Source organism: Acinonyx jubatus, chromosome X, assembly GCF_027475565.1.
Source record: "Acinonyx jubatus isolate Ajub_Pintada_27869175 chromosome X, VMU_Ajub_asm_v1.0, whole genome shotgun sequence".
Classification (NCBI taxonomy): Eukaryota; Metazoa; Chordata; class Mammalia; order Carnivora; family Felidae; genus Acinonyx; species Acinonyx jubatus.
The window spans coordinates 124183170-124202754 of NC_069389.1; the positions used below are offsets into that span (position 1 = coordinate 124183170).

General features: G+C 40.0%; 2 protein-coding genes across 6 annotated transcripts in view; both read right to left on the reverse strand.

Moving 5' to 3' along the window:
* Nucleotides 1-478: 478 nt before the first annotated feature.
* On the reverse strand, nt 479-10994 carry LOC128311497 (histone H2A-Bbd type 2/3-like). Its single transcript, XM_053201913.1, has one exon. It carries the CDS (start codon nt 933-935, stop codon nt 594-596), a length of 342 nt encoding a protein of 113 aa, XP_053057888.1. The 5' UTR covers nt 936-10994; the 3' UTR covers nt 479-593.
* A 141-nt stretch (nt 10995-11135) lies between these two features.
* The window catches only part of TMLHE (trimethyllysine hydroxylase, epsilon), an 86378-nt gene continuing 77928 nt past the window's right edge, over nt 11136-19585 (reverse strand). For all 5 annotated transcript variants that reach the window (XM_027053172.2, XM_027053173.2, XM_015085458.3 and 2 more), the window contains 2 exons: nt 13841-13979; nt 11136-13469 (listed from right to left, as the gene is read on the reverse strand). In XM_027053172.2, coding sequence (XP_026908973.1) covers nt 13338-13469; nt 13841-13979 — 271 coding nt within the window. In that variant the 3' untranslated portion in view covers nt 11136-13337. The remainder of the gene's footprint in view (nt 13470-13840; nt 13980-19585) is intronic.

Below are 19585 nucleotides of genomic sequence, written 5' to 3' on the forward strand. Positions count from 1 at the left end.
GAACTTTTCCAGGGGCAAAGTTGATACATAAGAAAGCCAAGGAGTGAGGCCTTGCCTGGTGCCAGTCTTGTATGCCAATCGTGGACCCTGGGGCGGGGCCTGGCCAGGTGCCCCCTGTGGCTGGGTGACGGCCTGTTTACCCGCGTGGCCGAAGGCGTCTCCCAGAATCTGTAACCGAACCGGCCCGAAACCCAGCTCGCCGTCCCGCGTGACCCCAATTCCAACCTGGCAGGGTTCTCGCTCGCCAGGTCCCCCCGCCCCGGTCACTCGTCACCCCTCCCGTCAAAGCCTCCACCCGAGCCAGCCTCTCCCGCCCAGGGCCACCGCCTGCATGATCCCCGAGACAAGCTGCTCTGCTGGGTCTTCCCCGACCACGACCCCCGCCCCACGCCCCCACCCCACCCCCCACCCCCCACCCCCGACGAGGGACGTCCCACGACCACGCCCCACACACCAGCGACAGAAGCACTCACACGGGTTTCTCCAAACACTTTATTGGCTTTCAGTGACTGCCTGAGGCACCAGGCCGGCCGGGGCCCACCCCGGCCACGAGTAGGCCTGGCGCCCGCCGGACCCCACGTCGCGTGGGACAGCTAGTTCCAGCCCGGGACCGCCTGGGAGATGATGGTGGACTGGAAGAAGGCGCTGAGCAGCGGGTGGTTGTGGACCACCATGTCCACGACACCCGGGGTGATGAGCCTCCTGCCGCTGTTCCGGGCCTCGATGCCGGCCAGCTCCAGGACCTTGGCCGTCAGGGACTGGATGACGGCCGCTAGGAAGATCGGGGCGGACGCGCCCAGGCGCTGCGAGTAGCGGCCCTCCCGCAGGAGGCGCTCCACGTGGCTCACGGAGAACGTCAACTCGGCTGGGGCAGTGTGGGAGCGGACCCGGCTCTGGCCACTGGACGACCCTCGACGGCTCCTCCTCACAGGCATGCTGGGCCTCGGCTGCGCTTTCTCGGACGGGCCTCGGTCTGGCGTGCGCTGCGGGAAGCGGTCGGGTGCGGCTGGATGCGGTCGGATAGGGCTGGATATGGTGCGATGTGGCGGGAAGCGGTGTAAAAAGCCAGTTGGCCCGAAGTTTCCGACCGGCAGCGTTCCAAAGCCGCTACTCTATATCCTAGAGGTCACAGACCGACCCCATCATTGGTCGGGTGCGCGTTTTGGGACACGTACATCCGGTGAAGTCACTGCTTTCCCATGGGCCCCCGCTGCAGAGAAACAGTGCTGGGCGGGAGCCTGCTCCCTGGAACCCCTGTTTGAAGGAACGCTGGCTTTTGGCTGGGCGGGCGCATTGTGCACACACAACACCCGTGTAGGAGCCAGCGGCCCCGAGTGTACACTAGAGGGGTCGGGCGACCACCACGACCGTCTAGTTCCAAACCGTGGCAGCACCCCTCAAAGAAACCCCTGTACGTGTCAGGCAGCCAGTCCTCACCGCACCCCTCTCCCCCCCACCCCCGTCCTCGGGAGCCCCCAGGCAACCGCTAGTCGGCTTGCTGCCCATAGGGGTTCGCCTGTCCCGGACACTTACTTCTTTCTGCACGCGGGATCGCTGGGCGAATAGGCGGCTTTCTGTGCCTGGTTGCTTTCCCGTAGCGCAGCGTTGTCACTAGGGTTCGTTCGTCCGTGTGGGAGCGTGAGTCAGCGCTTCAAGCCTTTTCACGGCTGAGTAATATTCCACCGCAGGGACACACCGTGTGTGGCGGCCTATCCCAGTTCATGGGTTGACAGGCAGCTCCGCCATTCCCACCTTGCGGCAGATGTGAACAGCGCTGCGCCGAACATTTCCTGCACAGGGTTCTGTTTGAGCACCTGTTTCTGATTCCCTAGGGTAGGAAATTGCACCGGGACTGCGATTGAGGGGTCGGGTGCTAATTCTGCCGGTAACTTACTGAGGAGCCGCCCAGCGGATTCCCACAGCAGCTTTGCATTCCCAGCAGCAGTGTGTGAGTCCCAGTCTTGCTCACCCTCGCCCGAACTCGTCTTTTTGCCTTTGTTTTGCTTTCTTGTGCCTAGAAGAGCCAGCCTACTGGCTGCGAAGTGGTGCCTCATGGCGGTTGCGATTTGCATCGCCCTGTTGGCGCATGATGTTGAGCGTCTTTTCGTGTGCCTCTTGGCCATTTGCACATCCACTTTGGAGGAACGTCTGTTCAAGTCCTTTCCCATTTTTTAACTGGGTTGTACGTTCGTGCTTTCATTGTTGACTTGTAGGTGTTCTTTATGCATTCTGGAGAATACACCCTTATCCCATGTGTGATTTGCAAATGCTTCTCCCATCCTGTGCGTTTTGTCCTTTCACCTTCTAGACAGAGTCCTTTCATGCACAAAAGTTTTTGGTTTGGATGGTGTACAACTTATCCTCTTTCCACCACCCCCTTTCTTTTGTGGCCGCGCTTTTGCTGCCATATGTAAGGAACTGTTGTGTAGTTAAAGCCAGGGGGATTTATATCTATGTTTTATTCCAAGAGTTTCATAGTTTCATCGCTTACGTTTGGGTTTGTGATCCGTTTTGGAATTCATTTTCATACGTGGTGTGAAACTGGAGCCCACCTTCATTCTTTTTTCTGTCAATATTCAGTTTTCCCAGCACCGTTTGTTGAAGAGATCGCTCATTCCTCCATTGAACGGTCTGGGCCCCCTTGTTGAATATCAACTATTCATAAATCTATGGGTTTATTTCTCACTGTAAATTCAAAAACATTGACCTACATGTCTACCCCTATGCCAGTACCACAGTTTACGATTGCTGTAGTTTTGAAGTAAGTTTGAAAGTGGCACGTGTGGATCGCACAGCTTTGTTCTTCTTTTCCGGATTGTTTTGGCTGTCTCTGTCCCTTGCATTTCCATATAAATTTAGGATTGGCTTTCACGTCTGCAAAAGATCACTGAAAAGGTTTTTAAAACGTTTTAAATGTCTATTTACTTTTGAGAGTGATAGAGTTCAAGTGGGGTAGCAGCCGAGAGAGAGGGAGACACAGACTCTGAAGCAGGGTCCAGGGTCCGAACTGTCAGCACAGAGCCTGATGCAGGGCTCAAACCCACAAACTGCGAGATCCTGACCTGAGCTGAGGTTTGCCACCTAACCCACTAAACCACCCAGGCTCCCCGATCATTGAAATTTTGATAGAGACTGTATTGAATCTATGTATTGCCTTCGAGATTATGGTCATCTTAACAATATTAAGTATTCATATCACTAAAACAGAATGGCTTTTCATTGATTTAGGCCCTCTTTAATTTCTTTCAGCAATGTTTTCCTTTTAGCAAATATAATCTTGCACATCTATTGTTAAATTTATTCCCCAGTATTTTATTATTTTCGATGATATTGTAAAAGGGATTCCTTTCGCTTTTTGTTAAGTTTTTATTTAAATGTCAGTTAACATATGGTGTATAATTAGTTTCAGGTGTGCAATATAGAGATTCAACACTTCCATAAAACATCTGGTGCTCATCACTTGTGCACTCCTTAATCCCCATCACCTATTTAACCCATCCCCCCACCCATCTTCCCTCTGGTAACCATCAGTGTATTCTCCTTAGTTAAGAATTTGTTTCTTGGTTTCCCTCTCTTTGCCCATTCTATGCTTGTTTATTTTTTTAAACGTTTATTTATTTTTGAGACAGAGAGAGATTGAGCATGAATGGGGGAAGGTCAGAGAGAGAGGGAGACACAGAATCCAAAACAGGCTCCAGGCTCTGAGCTGTCAGCACAGAGCCCGATGCAGGGCTCGAACTTATGGGCCACGAGACCATGACCTGAGCCGAAGTCGGATGCTCAACTGACTGAGCCACCCAGGTGCCCCTATTTTTTTTTCTTAAATTCCACATAAAAGCGAAATCATATGGTATTTATCTTTCTCTGACTAATTTTGCTTAGGATATTATTCTCTAGCTCCTTCCATGTCATTGCAAATGGCAAGATTTCATTCTTTTTTATGGCTCAGTAATGTTCCATTCTATTTATGTGCAAACCCCATCTTCATAATCCATTCACCAGTCGATGGACATTTGGGCTCTTTCCATAACTTGGCTATTGCAAAGAATGCTGCTATAAATATCAGGGTGCATGTATCCCTTGAAATCAGTATTTTTGTATTCTTTGGGTAAATACGTAGTAGTGTAATTGTGGGATGTAGGGTAGTTCTACTTTTATTTTTTGAGGATCCTCCACAATGTTTTCTAGAGTGGCCTCTCTGTTACCCCCATCAACAGTGCAAGAGGGTTTCCCTTTCTCCGCATCCTCTCCAACACCTGATGTTACTTCTGTTGTTAATTTTAGCCTTTCTGAGAGGTGTGAGTTGATCTCTCATTGTAGTTTGATTTGTATTTCCCTGATGATGAGTAATGCTGATCCTTTTTTCATGTAGCCATCTGTATGTCTTCTTTGGAAAAACATCTATTCATGTTTTTTGCCAATTTTTTAATTGGATGATTTGCTTTTTGGGTATTGAGATTTATAACTTCTTTATAGATTTTGGATACTAACCCTATATCAGGTATGTCGTTTGCAAGTATCTTCTCCTATTCTGAACACTTGCTTTTAGTTTTGTTGATGGTGTCCTTCACTGTGCAGAAGATTTTATTTTGATGAGGTCCTAGTAGTTTATTTTTGCCTTTGTTTCCCTTGCCTCAGGAAACATATCTAGTAAGAAGTTGCTATGGCCAGGGGCACCTGGGTGGCTCAGTCAGTTAAGCGTTCGGTCTTTGGTTTTGGCTCAGGTCATGATCTTGTGGTTCGTGAGTTTCAGCCCCACGGTGGGTTCCATGCTGGCAGCATGGGGCCTGCTTAGGAGTCTCTCTCTCTCTCCCTTTCTCTCTGCCCCTCTTCTTATCATGTTCTCTCCCTCTTTTAAAATAAATGAATAAACTTAAAAAAAAAAGAAGTTACTATGGCCAATAAAAGTAGTTATTGCCAGTGTTCTCCTCTCAGATTTTGATAGTTTCCTGTCTCATATTTATGTTGTTAAACCATTTGAATTTATTTTTGTGTATGGTGTAAGAAAGTGGTCCAGTTTCATTCTTTTGCATGTTGCTGTCCAGTTTACCCAACACTGTTGAAGAGATTGTCTTTTTCCCCTTGGATATTCTTTCTTGCTTTGTCAAAGATTAATTGACTATAGAGTGGTGGGTTGACTTCTGGGGTTTCTAATGTCTTCTATTGATCTATGTGTCTATTTTTGTCACAGTACCACATTGTCTTGATTACTACAGTTTTGTAATATTACTTGAAGTCAGGAATTATGGTGCCTCCAGCTTTTCTTTTCTTTTAAAAGGTTGCATTGATTATTCGGGGTCTTTTGTGGTTCCATACATGTTTTAGGATTGTTTGTTCTAGCTCTGTGAAAAGTGCTTTTAGTATTTTGATAGGGATTGCACTGAATGTGTAGATTGCTTTGGGTAGTATTGACATTTTACCAATATTTTTTCTTCCAATCAATGAGCATGGAGTGTTTTGCATTTCTTTGTGTCTTCTTCAATTCCTTTCATAAACTTTCTATAATTTTCAGAGTACAGATCTTTCACCCCTTTGGTTAGGTTTATTCCTAGGTATCTTATGGTTTTTGGTTAATTTGTGAATGGGATTGATTCCTTGAGTTCTCTTTCTCAGAAAGAGAGAGAATTCATTATGAACTGCAACAGATTTCTGTGTGTTGATTTTATATCCTTTGACTTTACCGAATTCATGTATCAGCAGTTCTAGCAACTTTTTTGGTGGAATCTTTTGGGTTTTCTATGTAGAGTACCATGGCATCTGCAAAGAGTAAAAGTTTGACCTCCTCCTTGCATTTTGGATGCCTTTTATTTCTTTCTGTTGTCTGATTGTTGTGGCTAGGACTTCTAGAACTATATTAAATAACAGTGGAGGAGCCAACATTCCTGTCTTGTCCCTGAACACAGAGAAAAAGCTCTCAGGTTTTCTCCATTGAGGATGATATTACCTGTGGGTTTTTCATATTTGGACTTTATTATTTTGAGGTACGTTCCCTCCAGACCTACTTTCTTGACAGCTTCTATCATGAATGGATGTTGTACTTTGTCAAATGCCTTTTCTACATTCACTGGAATGATCATATGGTTCTTATCCTTTCTGTTATTGATGTGATGTACCACATTGATTGATTTGCAAATACTGGACCAACCTTGCCTCCTAAGCAAATCCCAGTTGATTGTGGTGAATGATCTTTTAAAATGTATTCTTGGATTTGGTTTGCTAGTAGGATTTTTGCATCTATGTTCATCTGGGAAATGGGCCTGTAGTTTTCTTTTTTAGTGGAGTCTTTGGTTTGGGTATCAGGGTAATTCTGGCCTCCTAGAATTAATTTGGAAGTTTCCCTTCCATTTCTATTCTCTAGAATGGTTTGAGAAGAATAGGTATTAACTCTTCTTTAAATATTTGGTAGAATTCACCTGTGAAGCTATCTGGCCCTGGACTTTTGTTTTTTGGGAGATTTATTACTGATTGAATTTCTTTTCTGGTTACCAGTCTGTTCAAGTTTTCTAATTCTTCCTGTTTCAGTTTTGGTTGTTTATATGTTTCCAGGAATTAATCCATTTTTTCCAGGTTCTCCAAGTTGTTGGCATAGATTTTCATGATATATTCTTATAATTGTATTTCTGTGGTGTTGGTTGTTATTTCTTCTCTCTCATTTGTGATTTTATTTATTTTGGGTCCTTTCACTTTCCTTTTCAATAAGTATGGCTAGGGCGTTACCAGTTTCATTATTTTTTTTCAAGGAACCAGCTCCTGGCCTCATTGATCTGTTCTAGTGTTTTTTTATTTTCTATATCCTTTATTTCTTCTCTAATCTTTATTATTTCCCTTCTGCTGGCTTTAGGCTTCATTTGTTGTTCTTTTTCTAGCTCCTTTAGGTATAAGGTTACATTGTTTATTTGAAATTTTTCTTGCTTTTTAAGGTAGGCCAATATTGTTATACACTTCCCATCTTGGGACTGCTTTTGCTGCATCCTTAAGGTTTTGGATTGTTATGTTTTTTCATTCGTTTCCATGTAGTTTTTTAATTTCTTTGATTTCCTGGTTGACCCATTCATTCTTTAGTACTATATTATTTAACCTCCATGTATTTGTGGTCTTTCCATTTTATTTTCTTGTGGTTGAATTCAAGTTTCACAGCATTTTGGTCAGAAAAATATGCATGGTATTATCTCAATCTTTTTGTAGTCTTTGAGGTCTGATTTGTGACCTAGTGTGTGATGTATTTTGGCAAGTGTCCCATGTGCACTTGAAAAGAATGTGTATTCTGCTGTTTTAGGATGGAATGTTCTGAATATATGTTAAGTCCATCTTGTCCAGTGTGTCATTCAAAGTCATTGTTTTCTTGTTGATTTTCTGCTTAGATGATCTGTCCATTGATGTAAGTGGGGTGTTAAAGTCTCCTACTATTATTGTATTATTATCAATGAGTTTATTTATGTTTGTTATTAATTGTTTTATATATTTGGGACCTTCCAAATTGGGTGTATAAATATTTACAATTATTAGGTCTTCTTGTTGGATTGTCCCCTTTATTGTGATATAGTGCCCCCTTCATCTCTGTTACAGTCTTGGTTTAAAGTGTAATTTATCTAAGTATTGCTACTCTGGCTTTCTTTTGATGTCCATTTGTATGATATATGTTTCTCCATCCCCTAATTTCAATCTGCAGATGTCTTTAGGTCTAAAATTTATCTCTTGTAGGCAGCATTTGGATGGGTCTTATTTTTTTTAATCCATTCTGACACCCTATGTCTTTTGATTGGGGCATTTACATTCAGTAATTTTGATAGATATGTACTTAGTGCCATTTTATTACATGTTTTGCCATTGTTTCTGGAGATTTTCTCTGATCTTTCCTTGTCTTTGTCACTTTTGGTTTCTCCTTTGCATTCAGAGAATCTCCTTTTTGCAGGGCTGGTTGAGTGGTCATGATCTCTTTTAGTTTTTGTTTGTCTGGGAAAGTGTTAATCTCTCCTATTCTGTAAGATAGCCTTACTTGATAGAGTTTCTTGGCTGTGGATTTTTCCCATTCAGCACGTTGAATGTATCATGTTAAGTCCTTCCTGGCTTGCTGAGTTTCATTGTGAAATCTCCAGCTAGTCTTATGGGTTTTCCCTTGTAAGTTAAAGAATTATTTTGTCTTGCTGCCTTTAGGATTTTTCTTTATTGCTATATTTTGCAAATTTAATTACAATATGTCTTGATGTTGGTCTGCTTTTGTTGATTTTGATAGGAATTCTCTGTGCCTCCTGGATCTGGATGTCTGTTTCTTTCCCCAGATTAGGGAGGGTTTCAGCTATTATTTCCTCAAATAAATGTTCTGCTCCATTTTCTCTCTATTCTTCTTCTGGGACTCCTATAATATGAATGTTATTATGCTTGGTTGAGTCTCTGAGTTTCCTAAATCTATTCTCATGTTCCATAATTCTCTCTTTTGTTCAGATTCATCATGTTCCATTATTTTATCTCTTATATCACTTCTTAATTCCTCTGCTTCTTCCATCTTGTGTTCATTGCATCAAGTCTGTTTTGAATCTCATTTATTGCATTTTTCAGTTCTGTTTTTTGCTCAAATGATATTGGTGATGATGATAAACAATTACTAAGTACTATTTATTGTGTACTGCTCACTATGGTACTCACTTTATACACATGACCTCATTTCATTCATCACAGCTTATTAAATAGATGACATTTTTAGCCCCACTTTGCAGATGAAGAAACAGAGGCTCAAGGAAGGAAAGTGGCTTCCCCAAATTTACCAGGTTAGTCAGAGGCAAAGATAGAATTCAAACCCAGTTTGGTTCAAGTCCATGCTCTTCCTATGACACTACTCTGCCTCAGTCAAGGCATCAGAGAGGGATCTAGAAAGCAGAAGCTGAGAAGATACTGAATACCTGAATTGGATGGAGTGGCCATCATCAATGGGACAAAGGATCAACCATGGAGAAAGGTGGGGCTAGCAGAGAAAAACCTTCACTGACTTCACAGGTTCACCATAGCATTGGCCCTTGTGATCTTCACTTGTGCATAGGATAAATTACTATGTTTATCTACCCATAAAAAAGTAGGTTAGAACACCACTATGAAACTAACATGGCTTACCTAACTTAAGCCACCAACATGGCTTAAGATGATTTTCACAATTGTTAAAGATGCCTTCCAGGAAGGAAGCTTGGATTCCATTAATCAAGCTAATACTTTATATTCTGGTCCAGAAGTGCTCTGAGCAAGATGGAGGACAAAAGCCAGACTCACTGCTTAAAGCCAAGGAGTAGGATAGAACTACCCACAAACCCACCAACCCCTGAATGTAAATCTGACAACAACAATGAAAGAGAACCAAAAAATAAACTACTACCATATCTGCCAGGGTCTTTGGCTGTGGTGAGCTGTAGGCTTAAGGAGGTGAGGGCACAGACATGGCCCAACTTTACAACTAAGCCACCAGCTGGCCCTGTGAGTAGATCTTCAATATGCCCTAGAGTTCCCTGGGGCAGTGATGGGAATATTTCCTGTAAAATGGTTTTGACCTAACAACTGACATATTTTGCACAGTGTAGAAAGAAGGAAAAAGTACTGAATGGATTGATTTCCTTCTATCATCAACCTTCTACCTTTGGAAGAAGTAAAATTAGAGAATGTGAAAAACACTTCTTTTTAAAAAGTGGGGGGGGGGTGGATGTTTACAAACTATTTGTAAAACATCTAGATATTCTCATGGTTCTCTTAAGATTCTGTTGGAAGAACTTAATAATGAAGATGATGATTACTATCTATGAACGATCAGCTAGACTGTAAATATGCACAAGGGGGAAGTAATTAATATTTATTTTGGAATATGGAATATTATTTTTTTTTGCTTTTTAAAACTCACTTTTATTTATTTTTTATATTAAATATAATTTATTGTCAAATTGGTTTCCATGCAACACCCAGTGCTCATCCCAACGGGTGCCCTCCTCAATGCCCATCACCCACTTTCATGAATTAAAAGCAGTTTCTGTGGCCAGATTTTCGAGGTTCTAACAACCTCTGACACTTATTTAGCCATGTGATCTTGGGTAAACCACTTAATCTCTCATTGCCTCTATTTATTCATTTATAAAATAGGTTGCTATGGGGATTAAAAGCAGTTATAACAGTGTCTGGCACACGGAAAGCACTATGAAAGAGTTAGCTATTATTGTTGGTCATCATTATATGCTGTAAACATCTTATTTAATAATTACAAATTTGTTAGAAAAACCTGTGAGGTAGGTATTTTCCTTACTCTACTCATATGAGAAAACTTAAGCTATGAGAGGTCAAACAAAATTACAGAGTGACAGAGTCTTTAGATGTTGCCTAGTCCAAGGCCTCCCTCCATTTTAAAGTGAAGAAAAGGGGGTGTCCAGGTGGCTCAGTCAGTTGAGTATCCAGCTCTTGGTTTTGGCTCATGTCATGATCTCACGGTTTGTGGGCTCAAGCCCTGTGTTGGGCTCTGTGCTGGGTTGGAGCCTGCTTTGGATTCTCTCTTTCTCCCTCTCCCCTGTCCTCTTTAAAAATAAATAAATAAAGTAAAAAATAAAGTGAAGAAGAGAAAACTGAAAAGCAAACTATAGCTAAAATAGAGCCTAGAACTCAACAACAAGGCTCTTCCCTTCAGTGATTCTCAAACTTTGATGGGCACCAGAATGCCCCAGAGGGCTTTCCAAAACGCAAACTGCTGGATTCTACCCCCACAGTTTTTGATTTAGTAAGTCCAGGGTGGGGGCTGAGAATTTTCATTTCTAACAAGTGCTCAAATGATGCTGATGCTGCTGGTCTATTTTGGGAACCACCATAACACACCATAGTTTATCCATCTTTTTTCCTTTTCATCATGGACTACACAGGTTGTGAGGGCACAGAGCACTCATACAGAAATGGGAACCAGTGATGAACCTAAGAAAAAGACATAGCTAGCAGCAAGAGGGTAGAGAGAACAATAGTCTTGGTTTGTGTGGTACTTTCCCAGTTTTAACACTAAGTTCTGAAGCCCAGGAAACCCCTCAGTCCTGAACCCTCCTTAATAGTTTGTTACTCTAGATGAAGGTAAACAAAAGTGCTGGTTAACTGCCAAACACAAAAGGACATATTTACTAAGAACATGGTAATTTCTGGTGAATTTATTTGAAAATGATTTATTAATTTATTCTTATTCCAACAAATTTGTATTATGTAGTGATTATGTTAGGTGCTATGGAACACTATGATAGGCGCAGTGCTCCTGACCCACGGATCCCATCCCACCTTAGCAAAAGGTAAAAGTAACTTTACACTGAGCTTGGTAGACAGAGACTCCATGCTTACATATTCAGGGACACAAGAAAGAGATGTAAAAAAGAAACGTCTCACAAAGAAAGTTTTCAATGCACCATGGGCAATACTCAAATGATTACCTTCCTTCTTTCTTCCTGTGAAAAGAGTACATTGTAGAAAAGTATGGATTGAAAATTTAGGCAAGCGAGGGTGAAATAATTAATGAATCAAGGTCCTAGGTGAGACAGAAGGTAAAGGAAATCCTTTAGCGAGAAAGACTGATCTGTATCCCTGTCTCTCCAGAGCCCTGAATATGTGATTTGCTTGTTATAAATCAATGCTGACTGTAGTTAAAATATAATTTTCAAGGCTAAGTTAAGCAAGACTTCAAAAAAGGTAAATATCCTGATGAATACTAATGGTGACATATTTCAGAAATATATAACAGTAGGGAGAATAGACTGCATGTTAAAGTGTTACTTCTGCTCTGATTGCTAACGGGTATATTCTTTAAAACCTAGACTTAATTATCAATCTTTTGACCTAAGGATGACAAATTTCATGAAGACCCTTAAAGATTCCTATATACTACAAATAAAATGGAGAAATATTTTGAGAACATACTTTAGGACACTGGGTGAGTCAATTAGATAATGCATAAATTACTAAATGTGAACTAGGGACTCTTTGTGAATATTAGATTAGACTCTACTCTCTATCAGAATATTGGTTTTGATTTGTGACTTTTATCCTCACTAATAATGCTTTTTTTCCTCTTGTGCACATAGTAGCCTGGATTCTCTTTCATCATTCTATAGTGGTCAATGAAGTTATTGTACAGCTTCACTTTCAATGAAACCTAGGGGAAAATAAGCCTCATACCCATCTCTCTGTCTCTCTACCCATATGTAAAGGAAGCCATTAAAAAAATAAAAGAAACAAGGTATTAAACTTAACTCTGTCAAATCTTAGCAATTAAAACGTGTAATATTTTAAGAGAAGAAAAAAAAGATCAGCAGAAATGGAGAAAACAGATTGCATCCTAAATTCCATCAAAAGAAAAAATGCAAGTTTGGATAATGATGTCCAATTCTTTGGAAGCACATTATCTATCATGATGAGTTCACTGAACAGTCTTACAGACTAACCCTCTGTACTCTCTTGTGGCGTATGTGTGTATATATGCATTATCATATGGAACCTCAGAAGTCTCTAAAAACATTCTGTAATTATCCCTCACACAATTATTGAACTGATGGTTTTGTTCCACAGGAGCTATTGTGACTTCATAGTTTAACTCCTCAAGATGACGTGGATGGAGATAACTCTTCTTGTAAGATACAAACATGTGTTTGTATTTAGTTACTCCCTTATCACAGAGCTTGTGTTATGAAGCAATTTCTGTAGTATCTGTAGTTATAGGACACTGTAGGTATAAATGTAGGGTTTAAGTTAAACTCTTTAATCCACAGGTCTATGTAAAGGACTGTCCTAAGGTATCCTCCAGCTCACTGGTTCTTAAAGAGTGGTCTGAAAACACCTGTAAGGATCCTTGAGACCCTTTTAGTGGGCCTGTAGTTTAAAAACTATTTTTATGATAACACTAAGGTGACATTTGCCTTTTTAACTCCCATTATCTCATAAATGTACAGAGGCTTTTCCAAAGGCTACCTGATGTGTGATGATGTCATCTCTCTGATACTGAGAGGGATGTGTGATTTTGTGTTCTTGAATTTTAAACATTTCTCAGTCTTAATATCTAATACAGTTAGTATCAATAGATATAATCCACATCCAAGAACTTTTTGGGGTCCTCAATGACTTTTAATAGTGTTAACGTGTCCTAAGACCAAACATTTTGCTTTATCCTGCTTTATAAAGGCTTTGGTATTCCTAAAATGCTTTCCTTTCTAACTGATCCAGTTGCAACTTCTGTTTTGTGTGATGAGATAAAGAGACAATTTGAAGTAGATATTGACACAATATTATTCTGCTGATATGAAATTCTGGTAGGCAGGGTGTCGGGTGTGTTCATAATCCTAATGCTGTCAATTTTAAGCCTGAAGCCCCAAGAGACGAGCAGTGTTTGATACATCATCCCTTGTTAAATAGCAGCCACAGAGTTGGCGATAGCCAGTGAAGGATTCCCTGCCATGTAGGACACGCCAGTTGTCTATAAATAGAACCTGTGAATGGGCAAAAACAGAGAATAAAACACCATCAGAACAAGGGCAGACCAAAGGAACTCTAAATCAGAAGAGATCACTTAAAAAAAGCTTTAGGTTGTTCTCTGATTACATTTGATGACATATTTTTCTTTTTGAGATTAAATAAACATTTGGAACTTAGGATGTGCATGGCCCTGCAGCAGGCTGGGTGGAAGTTACAAAGATAAGTTATAGTAGGTAATAGGTCCTGCACTTGACAAACTTGTTTCTTGAGTATCTATTGAGTATCTACACTGGCTTCATTTTATTGTTATTTGACATCTTTAAATCAAAATTATTTGACATCTTTAAATCAAAATTATTTGACATCTTTAGAGTTTGGCACCCACCCTGCCAGGCTTTAGTTTGACCCAAAACTCATTCTCAGGTCTCCTCAACTCTACTGTCAGAGTCCGGTGTGCTGTATACCAACGATGGACAACATCATAAGGCACAGTATTGATGACAGCTCTGTCATAGTTGTTGTATCTAAGATGAAATCACAAGAAGAAAAGATATCCTCAAACACATGTTAAAGACACCTTTTGCTTATTGAACAATTTTATATAAGGCCTTTTCTATATTCATTACTTGTCCTAGATAAGGTGGGAATAAGTCAACGTTTTCTTAGGAATATAGGACTGTAGAGAGGAGCTCCACTGCCTATTGACCATATATATTTTTTTTCTTTGGAGAATCTGGGGGTAGGAGATAGAAGTAAGTTCTAGCTGGTTTCTCTTCTTAGGATATGATGTTTTATCTAAAGTACATTCTCTTGGCCAAATTTTACAGAAGCACTGGGGAAATATCTGAGCTTTCTACTCATCAAGCTGAGGTGGGCAAGAGAGGTGATACTAACATGGCTTTATTTTTAACAGAATGACTTAGAACTTCTAAGTGTTTCCCTTTGGGGGGAAAAGCCAAGCTATAGCTTAGTGGACAGTTTACCCAGGGATCTTCATTAATTCATTCATGTAACTCTAACATTTATATGAGCAGCTCCTATGTGCTAGGCGATGTCAGGTGTTAAAGACACAATGATGAACATAGCAGATGTGACCCCAGCCTTTGGGGAGTTTTCATTCTATTAAGAAAGACAAATGAGGAACAAGTAATAAATACATAGATAGTTACAGATGCTATAAAGAAAAAATACCGTAATGTAATAAAAAGTGATTGGGAAGTCTATTTCAGATGGAGTGTTAAGTGAGGACTTTTTTGAAGAAGTGATATTTAAGCTGGTACCTGTATGATAAGAAACCAACAATGTGACATGCTGAGGGAAGAGTGTTCCAGGAAAGAGGAATAGCAAGTAAAAAGCATTAGGATGGAAAGGAGTTTCATTATGTTTGCAGAACAGCAAGAAGGCCATGTGGCTGGAGCTAAGTAAGCAAGCGGAATAATAGGAAGGAATAATGTGGAGGAGATAGCCATAGGCCAGATCATGTATAACCTTTTAGGCCATGGTAAGGACTTTGGGTTTTATTCTGAGTACTAGGGGAAGCCACTGAAAAGCCTTTGCTAAAAATATTGGATTTTTTTCTGTCTTTTTTTTTTTTTACTTAAGTCAAATTAACCTTTTACTGAAGTATAGTACATATACATAAAAGTACATAAATCATAAGCCTGATGAATTTTCATGATGTGAACACATTCCTTCCCCTAGCATCCAACTCAATAAACAGATCATTACCCATATCCCAGAACACTCCCTTGTCCCCCTTTCCCATCTTGTCTCTCCCCTAACTCAAAGATAACTACCATCATGACTTCTGTCACCAAAGATTAGTTTTGCTTGTTTATAAACTTTATATAACAAAAAATACTACAGAATGTACTCTGCTGTGTCTGGCTTATTTCATTTAATATATTTGGGAGATTTATCATTGTTGTGTTATAGAGAAGTAGATCATTTATCCTTCATGCTGTATAGAATTTTATTTTGTGACTATACCATAATTTATTCATACATTCTACTGTTGATCGATATTTGAGTAGTTTCCAGTTTGGCACTTTACAAATAATGCTGGTGGTGCTGATCCTTGATGGCAACATAGGAAACTCCCAAACTCACCTCCCCCCATGCACATACCAAATCTATTAGCTACACATGGCGAAACTTCCTCTGAAAGAAATCGAGAAACTAGCTGAGTGACTCCTAAACATTGGGCAAATGAAAAAAAAAAACTCACATCAAAATGGGTGGAAGATGCTGAGACACAATCTTACTATAAACCCCACCCCTGGTGCAGTAATTAGGAGGGAACTCAATTCCAAGCTTCTCTCTGAGGACTGAAGAGTTAAAAGTTTCTTAATTGGCTGCCTACCCAAGGCTTAGTGCAAGGGAGCATACAGATATGCTCAGATCCTGGTCTTGCCTAGAAAGAAATCTACTTGTATACTTTAAAAGCTGCTAACCAAGAGTCTGGCTTCTATTTAGTTTGCATCTAGGTGCTGACTGAGATCCTCCCTTTTGGGAGACTGACAGGTCTTGACACGCCATCAACTACTGGGAGGCACTAAGAACAAAAAAAAGTGGCTTAGACAATCATATAAGTTTGAGAAACAACCAAGAGCCAAGGCTGAGCTGATTTATGAGATCCATCTCCTACACAAGACCACTCTGTCAAGAGTGGGAGAGGTGGCTGTTTTATCTAATATGCAGGAACCAACACAGAGTGAAAAAAATGAAGAAACAGAAGAATATTTTCTAACAAAAGAACAAGGTAAAACTCCAGAAACAGACCTTAATAAAATGGAGATAAAGGGTATATTTGACAAAGGTTTTTAAAAATGGCCAAAAGATGCTCACCAAGGTCAGGGGACCAATGCATGACAAAGTGAGAATTTTAACAAAGAGATAGAAAATGTTAAAAAGTAACAAACACAAATACACGCTGAAAAATACAATAACTGAATTTACAAAGCTAATAGAGCAGACTAGATAAAGTGGAAGAAAATATCAGCAAACTCAAAGGCAGAAAAGTAGAATTCATTCAATCAGAGGATGTAAAAAATGAAAAAGAGTGAAGATAGACGAAGGGAATTACAAGACTCCATCAAGCAGACCAATATTCACGTTATAGGGGTCCCAGAAAGAGAAGAGAGAGAGAAGGGGGCAGAAAGCTTATTCAAAAAAAAATAACACAAAACTACTCTAACCTAGAGAAAGAGACAGCTACATCTAAGAAGCCCATGGAATCCCCAAAAGAGGAATCCAAAGAGACCTACACTGAGAAACAATATAATTAAACTTTCAAAAGTTAAAGACAAGAAGATAATCTTAGAAGAAATAAGAGGAAAACAACTTGTTGCGTATAAGGGAACCCCCATAAGAATATCATCACATGGCAGGCCATAAGGGAGTGTCATGATATATTCAGAAAGATGAAAGAAAAAAAAATCCTTTGAAACAACAATACCCTATGCAGCAAATTTGCCATTCAGGATTGAAGAAGAGACAAAGAGTTTTCCAGAAAGCAAAAGCTAATAAAGTAGTTCATCACTACTAGAATTGACTTACAAGAAATGTTAAAGGGACTTCTATAAGCTAAAAAAGGCCCTTATTAGGAAAAACAAGACATATAAAAACAGACACATAGATCAATGGAACAGAATAAAGAATCCAGAAATGGACCCACAAATGTATGGCCAACTAATCTTTGACAAAGCAGGAAAGAGTATCCAATGGAAAAAAGACAGTTTCTTCAGCAAATGGTGCTGGGAAAACTGGACAGTGACATGCAGAAGAATGAAACTAGAGCACTTTCTTACACCATACACAAAAATAAACTCAAAATGGATAAGAGACCTCAATGTGAAACAGGAAACCATCAAAATCTTACAGGAGAACAGAGGCAGCAACCTCTTTGACCTCAGCTGTAGCAAATTCTTACTAGACACATCTCTGGTAGCAAGGGAAATAAAAACAAAAATGAACTATGGGGACCTTATCAAGATAAAAAGCTTCTGCAACAAAGGAAACAATCAACAAAACTAAAAGACAACCAACAGAATGGGAGAAGATATTTGCAAATGACATATCGGACAAAGGGTTAGTATCCAAAACATAAAAGAATATATCAAACTCAATACCCCAAAAACAAATAATCCAGTGAAGACATGAATAGACACTTTTCCAAAGAAGAATCCGGATGGCTAACAGACACATGAAAAGATGCTCAACATCACTAATCATCAGAGAAATGCAAATCAAAACAAGGATGAGATATTACCTCACACCTGTCAGAATGGCTATAATCAACCAGTCAAGAAACAATAGATGTTGGTGAGGATGCAGAAAAAGGAGAAGACTTTTGCATTGCTGGTGGGAATGCAAACTGGTACAGCCACTCTGGAGAACAGTTTGGAGGTTCCTCAAAAAATTAAAAGTAGAACTACCCAGCAACTGCACTACTAGGTGTTTACCCAAAGGATACAGCAGTGCTGATTTGAAGGGGCACATGCACCCCAATGTTTATAGCAGTACTATCGACAATAGCCAAAGTAGGGAAAGTAGGGAAAGAGCCCAAATGTCCATCAACTGATGAATGGATAAAAAAGATGTGGTATCTGTATATACAATGGAATACCACTCAGCGATGAAAAAGAATGAAATCTTGCCATTTGTAACAACGTGGATGGAACCAAAGCATATTATGCTGAGCAAAATAAGTCAGTCAGAGAAAGACAAGTATCATATGATTTCACTCATATGTGGAATTTCAGAAACACAACAGGTGAACATAGGGGAAGAGAAGGAAAAAGAAGATAAAAACATAGAGGGGGAAACCATACAAGACTCTTAAATACATAGAACAAACAGGGCTCCTGGAGGGGAGGTGGGTGTGGACATGGGCTAAATGGGTGATGGGAATTAAGGAGAGCACTTGTTGGGATGAGTACTGGGTGTTATATATAAGCGATGAACGACTGGGTTCTACTGAAACCAATGCTACGCTGTATGTTAATTAACTTGAATTTAAATAAATAAATTAAGAAAATAATGGCTGAAGGATAGGAAAATAGTTCTATCTAAATATTTCCTTTTTCAATCATCAGGGAACAGTATGAAAAATTATATGCCAACAAACAGGACAACATGGAAGAAATGGACAAATTCCTAAACACCCACACACTACCAAAACTCAAACGGGAAGAAACAGAAAATTTGAACAGACTCATAACTAGTGAAGAAATTGAATTAGTCATAAAAAATCTCCCAACAAATAAGAGTCCTGGACCAGATGGCTTCCCAGGGGAATTCTACCAGACATTTAAAGCAGTTAGTACCTATCCTTCTCAAGCTGTTCCAAAAAATAGAAATTGAAGGAAAACTTCAGGGCTCATTCTATGAAGTCAACATTACTTTGATTCCCAAACCAGACAGAGACTCAGCAAAAAAAGAGTACAGGCCAATATCCCTGATGAATATGTATGCAAAGATTCTCAACAAGATACTAGCAAATTGAATTCAACAGCATATAAAAATAATTATTCACCATGGTCAAGTGGGATTAATTCCTGGGCTGCAGGGCTGGTTCAATATTCCCAAATCAATCAATGTGATCCATCACATTAATAAAAGATAAGAACCATATGGTCCTGCCAATAGATGCAGAAAAAGCATTTGACCAAATTCAGCATCCTTTGTTAATAAAAACCCTCAAGAAAGTCGGGATATAAGGAACATACTGAAACATCATAGAAGCCATTTATGAAAATCCCACAGGTAATATCATCCTCAATGGGAAAAAACTGAGAGCTTTCCCCCTGAGATCAGGAACACGACATGGATGTCCACTCTCACCACTGTTGTTTAACATAGTATTGAAAGTCCTAGCATCAGCAATCAGACAACAAAATGAAATCAAAGGCATCAAAATTGGCAAAGATGAAGTCAGACTTTCACTTTTTGCAGACAACACAATACTCTACCTGGAAAACCCAACACACTCCACCAAAATCTGCTAGAACTGATACATGAATTCAGCAAAGTCGCAGGGTACAAAATTAATGTACAGAAATCAGTTGCATTTTTATACACCAATAATGAAGCAACAGAAAGAGAAATAAAGTAACTGATCCCATTCACA